This window comes from Equus quagga, chromosome 1 (genome assembly GCF_021613505.1).
Source record: "Equus quagga isolate Etosha38 chromosome 1, UCLA_HA_Equagga_1.0, whole genome shotgun sequence".
NCBI classification, from domain to species: domain Eukaryota; kingdom Metazoa; phylum Chordata; class Mammalia; order Perissodactyla; family Equidae; genus Equus; species Equus quagga.
This window is the reverse complement of record NC_060267.1, coordinates 57,622,241-57,629,543: the sequence shown is the minus strand read 5'-3', so window position 1 is coordinate 57,629,543 and position 7,303 is coordinate 57,622,241. Positions and strand designations below refer to the sequence as shown.

General features: G+C 58.6%; 1 protein-coding gene across 1 annotated transcript; it reads left to right on the top strand.

Annotated features, from left to right (window-relative positions):
* Positions 1–4,493: 4,493 nt before the first annotated feature.
* TMEM121B (transmembrane protein 121B) lies at positions 4,494–6,248 on the top strand. Its single transcript, XM_046658884.1, has one exon. The coding sequence runs from the start codon at positions 4,494–4,496 to the stop codon at positions 6,246–6,248; it is 1,755 nt and encodes a 584-aa protein (XP_046514840.1).
* Positions 6,249–7,303: the final 1,055 nt, after the last annotated feature.

Sequence of the window (7,303 nt, the reverse complement as noted above, 5' to 3'; positions counted from 1 at the left end):
CTCCTTGTACTTCATATTTAAGCACTGCTAAATATTTATAATTCCTTAAACGCTATTTCATACCTTAGGTCCTTTGTTCATCTTGCTCCTTCTACCCTGGCATGTTCTCCTGACTCGACTCCACCTCCTTTCTGCTAACCAACGTCGGCTTATCTTTCTCAACAGCACTCACGTCGCCTCTTCTCTGAAGGCTTCACTGCCTCTAATTTATACCTCTTCTGGACCATGTATAGAATTTGGTCATAACCTTCATAGCACTTTATTGTGCTTTACTGTTTACGTGTCTGTCTCCCTCCCAGTCTGGACTCCTAGGAAAGGACTTGCTGCTTTTCAGGAAGCCCACACCTAGCGCAGGGACTGACACATGGAGGCACTGATGCTGGGACTTCTCCTTTATCCGGGAGGGTAGCAGCATCACCAGGAGACATCCACAGAGCGGCTCAGGGCACAGCCTGGCTCCAGGCATCAGGGGCCTCTGAGGCGGGGGACATGGAGTGTCTGTCTCCCGAGAGCTCTCACGTAGTTCTGAGGCTTTGAGTTCCTAATAAGCCGAAGCTTCACAGGCCCACCCTGCTCAGTCACAGCTCCCACCAGCTTCCCTTTCATTTTCTGAGAGTCAGTATGGGGACTGTGTGACTGAGGACCAGAGGGCCCTGCTTGTGTCTTTTCATAGGGGGCACCTGTGAGGCTCCACAACAACCCGCCCCCACCCCCTGCCTCCTGAGAGTTCCCTTTAGACCCTGTCTTTATTCTTGCTGTGCAGGTGAAAGAGGCCAGTAATAGGAAACAGAGAATGGATCAGTAAAGAATGGGGCCAATGGTCCAGTACTAGGTAGGGCTGGCCCTGCCTCCCTGAACTTTCCTTTGCTTCTGAGCTGACCAGGGACATCTCTCCCTTCCTCCAAGTCCATCTGCTCTGCTCCAGGAAGGCAATGAGACATTAGCCTTTCTGTTCCAGGAGGACAAGAATATTAGGTCCCCAGGTGAGTCTTATCCAGAGCCCAGCATTTAATAGGTGCATAGGGAAATATTTTTTGGATTGAAATCTGCTTAGTTTATCCTCGTCTACCAGGATGCCTATGAGCTGCTGCCATCCTAGGCTTGTGAGAAGGAGAGTGGTAGGCAGGTGAGAGCCCTGGGCTGAGAGTCGGAAGCCTAGATCTACCCCTAACTCTGCCCTTAATTAGCTGTGTGACTTGGAGTAAGTTGCTGTACCTCTCTGTCTCTCAGTTTCCAGGCATTGTATGTAAGATATCTAGCATAGACCCTAGGTGCTCTTGAGTGCTCAGTGACTGTCTTCCCTTTTCTAGATCCTTGTGGGATATTTGTACTCATCTATGAGAAAGTCTTTTTGCCTTCCTTCTTCTCATTCTTGTCGCATCTTTGTCAAGCCCTTTCTAGGCTGAAACAAAGGCTGTGTGTGTGTGTGTACACAGGAGATTAGAAAAAAACCAGTGCAAAGAGGAGATCCCTCCAATACTCAGACCACCGACTCATTCCATTGTGCACCCTGATTTCTCATCTTTATTATCTGAGTCTTTTGATTCAGGGTCTCAGACCTGAAAGAAATTGGGCTAAAGGATCTTATAGAGAAACGTCAATCTGACCAGTTGACAGCACATTTCCCAGAAATACAAAGGGTAGCCTCAAAGGGCTGTTACAATCCCGGTTACCAGGGAGGAAGCCTGTCCTCATAGGGGCACCTGTGGGAGGAGGCCTGACAGGTGAGAGCAGGAGGAGAGTGTGCCAGTGGGCCGGGGTAGTGCAGCCTGGGGCTGGGGAGTGGGCGCGGTTCCTCAGTGTTCTCTCAGGAGCCCAGTTCTTTGCCTTCATCGGTTGCTTCTGCTTCTACTGCTTCATTAACTTCAGCAGAAGTTTTGGGCCAGCTTTCAGGTTAGCTGTTGGCTGGTGTTTTCCCTGGGGGAGAGCTGGGAGATTGGCTATAATCACTCCTATTAGCAGTTGGCAGCTCCCCAATCCGTTTTTCAACCTGGACTGGCTCAGCCCTGACATCTGCCAGACCTGCTGTGACGCTCACTCGTGAGTGCAGGCTGCGTCTGCGCCCCGCGCGGGTGGCCTTGGCACCAGCTGGCATAGCCGGGTCTCTCACACCGTGGAGCCTGTGAAGGCCGGCTCAGCTCCAAGAACCATCTCTCCTAACAGGAGCGGCTTTGCTCCCTGCACTTCCCGAAGTGCAGAGCTGGTGGGGAGCAGAACTCGGAAGGTGCCCTGAGGAAGGAATCCATCCCAGAAAACAGTCAGTAGTGGCCTGGGCTATGAGCAAGTGTTCTCAGGGAAGTTAAGATGTGAGCTCAGCGGGATCGTGAGCATGACACCAGCTGCCTTTAACTTCCACGCACTGGGCTAAACTCTTTGAACCCACGACCTCTCTTAATACAACAGCCCATTAAAGAGGACTTGTTGGATAATCTGAGGCTCAAGAGGTGAAAGAGCCAGTCTAAGATCACACAAACGAAGTGGCAGAGCTGAGGCCACCGACCCCAGAGCTCAAGCTCTCACCACCACACCTGCTCTGCCTTGCATGACGATTGACAGAGAACTTCTCAAAGGTGGTGTGCCAGGGGCAGGTGAAAATAGCGCAGGCTGTGAGTTCCAACTCCCACATCTACCACGGATTAGGCAGATTGACCTCCCAGAGATTGGAGAAGGCAGGTTTAGCTCAACCTGATTCTTACTCAAGAGGTGGGTGTAGGGGCAAGGCCTGGGCAGCCACGCGCTGTGGTCCCTGCCCCCTGCCCGTGCGGAGTGCTGTCGCCTGGGAAGGGGAGCCCCAGGGAGAGCAGCTTTAACAGAGTGAAGTCATGGCAGGGAACTTGCAGCCTGAAGAATGCGAAGAAAGAGGAAGGGTCTGGCAGCTTCCCGCCTCACTGGGGTGCGCTGGGATGTCTGCATTATACACAGTCCTCGACTGCTCCCTCATCTTTCTCCCCAGCCCTCTAAAGGAGTAACTCCAGCTGCTGCCTTCCTGTGTTGCTACGTGATATCCGGGCCCAGTCACGGACTAAGTCCATGGGGCGAGTCAGAGTGAGTTCTGATGTAGATGCAGGGCGCCGTGCCTTCCGGCCCGCTGCCGGTTGTAACATTCACCATTACCCTCTCTGAGCCTTTTTTTTTTTTTTTTAAAGGTTGGCACTTGAGCTAACATCTCTTGCCAATCTTCTTTCTTTCTTCTTCTTCTCCTTCTTCTCCCCAAAGGCCCCCAGTACATAGTTGTATATTCTAGTTGTAGATCCTTCCAGTTGTGCCATGTGGGACGCCGCCTCAGCATGGCCTAATGAGCGGTGCCATGTCTGTGCGGAGGATCCGAACTGGCAAAACCCTGGGCCGCCCAAGCAGAGCATGGGAACCTAACCACTTGGCAACCGGGCCAGCCCCCTGAGCCTTTGTTTTTACCAAGGTGCCCCTACCTCTAAATGTAACTTTATTTTCTTCTCTGCTATATACATCTTTCTAGAATTTCCAGTTCCCGCTTAAAAAATGTCTTGGAGAATACCAGAGCCCCACTTGGCTGGTGCCACATAAATGGTTCTTTCACCTGTCTTCTTCCCAAACAGTTACATTCAGAGATCAAACAAGATGGACTTCACTGGAAATTGGGACCTCCCAGAGGGTGGCTCACTGAACCCGGCGAGGGCCATGAAAATGTGGAAACACATGTCTGGGGCTGCTGTTCCTGGTCCTTTTATCAGTATGGCCTGACTCCTCCAACTGGTTTTTAAATGCCTTGAGGAGAGGCAGGATGGCCCAGGCGAAAGGGCACTGGACAGAGTGTAGAGGCCAGAGCTGCCCAGCTGCCTGCGGAAGAAGCTGTGCTGACCAGGAGCAGAGGCCTGAACCTGTCCCTGAGCCTGGTGCTCGCATGCAGGTCTACACTGAGACCAAGGCCACCCAGTCACTAACGCTCCGCGTTCAGCCAGCGGGACCTCGGAGCGGCTTCTCTAGGAATCCCGTGCTCTGTTTAGGTCCCGCCGGCGCCGCCGCCCCCAACCCCCACCCCGCTGCCCACCGGCTTCTGACCACTATCTCCTTCTCCCCTTTCATCCTCCAGGCCCACAGGACTCCCCACCCCAACTCTCCTGCCTCAGCATCACCCATCCTTTTTCTTCCTGCTGATCCAGCGAGCCGGGCTTTCTCCTTCTCTGGTCTCTCCTCCTCTCCCCCTTGAATCCAGTCCTGGTTTCCCCGCCGCCAGCCTCTCTTTCCTCTCCGCCCGGGCTCGCTCCCCGCCCCCTCCGCGCCGGCCGTCATCGCGGTGGGTTCAGCCTCTCACCTAGCCCGCTCGCAGCCACCCGGGGCTTAGCTCGCCCAGTCCGGTGGCTCCAGTCCGGATCTCGCTGCTGCCCGACCCGGGTAGGAGTTCCAGCTGCCGGGGAGGCGGCGGCGGCTGGCCCGGCTCCCCTCGGCCGCCTCGCCAGCCTGCAGTTGGCCGGGAGGGAGCAGCTGGGTAGCCCCCCGGAGCCCCTTGGAGGACAATGCACCCAGCGCTCGGCAACCCCCGCTCGGTCTCGACCTCGTCCGGCTCCTTCCCCCAGCCCCCCGCCGCCGCCCGGCTGCAGCCCCTTTTCCTCCGGGGGGCGTCCTCCCGCGGCCGGAGAGGTTCGGGCGACAGCAGCACCAGCACCAGCACCAGCCGGGGGGGAGGCGGCGGCAGACGCGGCGGGGGCGGCGGCGGCTCCCCCAGCAGCAGCACCGGCGCGGAGCGAGAGGACGACGACGAGAGCATCAGCATCAGCAAGCCGCTGGTGCCGGCTGCCGCCTCCGGGCTCCAGGGGCCCCCGGCTCAGGGGGGCGCCCCAGCCGCCAACCCAGCGCCCGCCGCTTTCTCCTCCTCGGTCGCCACCTCCTCCTCCAGCTCCACGCCCACCTCCTCCTGCAGCATGACAGCCGCGGACTTTGGCGGGGGCGCTGCGGTCGGGGCCGTCGGGGGCTCCGGGGGCCGCTCGGCTGGGGGCGCGGGCGGCCCCGGGACCGGCAGCGGCACCTCCTGCTGTTCGTGTTGCTGCTGCTGTGGCCGCCCAGCCCGCCCGGGCCGCAGGGGTCGGCGCCGCGGCTGCGCCCCCAGACCGGGGTGCCGCTGGGGCTACCAGGCGCTGTCCGTGGTGCTGCTGCTGGCGCAGGGCGGTCTGCTGGACCTGTACCTCATCGCCGTCACCGACCTGTACTGGTGCTCCTGGATCGCCACCGACCTGGTGGTGGTGGTGGGCTGGGCCATCTTCTTCGCCAAGAACAGCCGGGGCCGTCGGGGCGGCGCGGCGAGTGGCGCGCACAACCACCACCAGCACCACCACCACGCCGCGCCCACGCTGCACCTGCCCGCCCCATCGACAGCCTCCGCCGGGGCTGCGGCCGGGGCCAAGGCACGCGGCGGCCGCGGGGGCGCGGGCGGCCCGGGGGGCGGCCCGGGGACTGCTGGGGCGGCGGGCGAGTTCGCCTTTGCTTACCTGGCCTGGCTCATCTACTCCATCGCCTTCACGCCCAAGGTGGTGCTCATCCTGGGCACGTCCATTCTGGACCTCATCGAGCTGCGCGCGCCCTTCGGCACCATGGGTTTCCGTCTCACCATGGCGCTATCCGTGCCCCTGCTCTACAGCCTGGTGCGGGCCATCAGCGAAGCGGGCGCCCCGCCTGGCTCGGCGGGACCTCTGCTCCTGCAGCCCCAGCAGCACCGCGCCGCCGGCTGCTTCCTGGGCACGTGTCTGGACCTGCTCGACAGCTTCACCCTGGTGGAGCTAATGCTGGAGGGCCGCGTGCCACTACCCGCGCACCTGCGCTACCTGCTCATCGCTGTGTACTTTCTCACCCTCGCCTCGCCGGTGCTCTGGCTCTACGAGCTCAACGCCGCCGCGGCAGCTTCGTCCTGGGGCCAGGCCTCGGGTCCAGGTAGCTGCAGCCGCCTTCTGCGCCTGCTGGGTGGCTGCCTAGTAGACGTGCCCTTGCTGGCGCTGCGCTGCCTCCTGGTGGTGAGCTACCAGCAGCCCCTCTCCATCTTCATGCTCAAGAACCTCTTCTTCCTTGGCTGCCGCGGCCTGGAGGCCCTGGAGGGCTGTTGGGACCGGGGGAGTCGGGCCTCCCCCAGTCGGGCCAGAGGGGGCTACGGCGGTCCGCCCTCTGCTCCACCGCCACCGCGGCCACCTCAGGGAGGCTCCCAGCTCGGCCACTGCATCTCGGAGAACGAGGGGGGTGCCCATGGCTATGTCAACACCCTGGCTGTGGCCTCCCAGAATTGAGGGAGATAAGGGAAGGGGGCTTGATTTGGGGTTGAGAGACCCCAGCTCCCTTGTCCTCTGACCTTTCTCTCACCCAGATTTGATCAGGCTGTGTTTGGAAGAGGTAACTGTTAATAGGGCTAAGGGCCAGTGTGTCCTTCTGCACCCCTTGAGTCAAGACTGCTTGGAGGGAGACCAAGTAGCTAATGGTGAGGGAGGAAAGTCCACGTCCCGTCATATCCCTTTTCCATGCCCTACTCTCACTCGCCTCCAAAGGGCTGGGTACCTCTGCTTCTTGTGTTTCCCGCCTCCACGCAAATTCCTATCCATTGTAGGTGACAATGGAGGGAAGGGGGTGCCCAGGCAGGCGGTCAGGGGCCTTGGGCCCTCCCCCTTGCTTGGAAGTACCAGCTTTTAGGCTCTGGTGAGTGGTCGTTGGCCCAACACTTTGAAACTGACCCAGAATGCTCGGTTACCCTGATGTGTCTATTGGATTCCTTCCAGGTGGTGGATGCAAAGTCTACGTGTGTGTGTTGTTGTTGTTTTCTGTGTCCACCCTGTGGCCCGTTGCAATCAGTAGGAGATCTGGGGGTGCCCTGCCCACCGCACAGACCACCACCCTCCTTGTTCCTACCTGAATTTGTGGCCATGAATTCCCAGAAGGAGCTGGGCTTCTGGGAGCTGCCCAGTTGCTCTCCTGCAAGGGAGAAGCTCACCTAGAATCTTCCTCAATCCCACTCCTCTCTTCTCAGCTTATGGGAAGGAGAGGGTTCGTACTCTAGGGACCAAACTGCACCCTTTTTTGGGTGAGTGAGCATTTCTACCTCTGTGCTTTCAACTTTTGTTGCATCATGCACTGATGCCGCTTGCAAAAATAAAGACAAAATACTCAGAAATTGCATTCAACATGGCTGCTAGATGCAGCTGGGGCTTGGTGCCAGTGTTATTACAGGGTCTGTGGAGTATTAGCCATTGGCGTGCCCTCCCTTTGTCCCTTCCTCTGCACCTGGATCTCTCATCCTTCCTGAAGTTTGTTGCTGGCTGGGTCAGATCTTGGCTCAGAACAACAGCTTTGG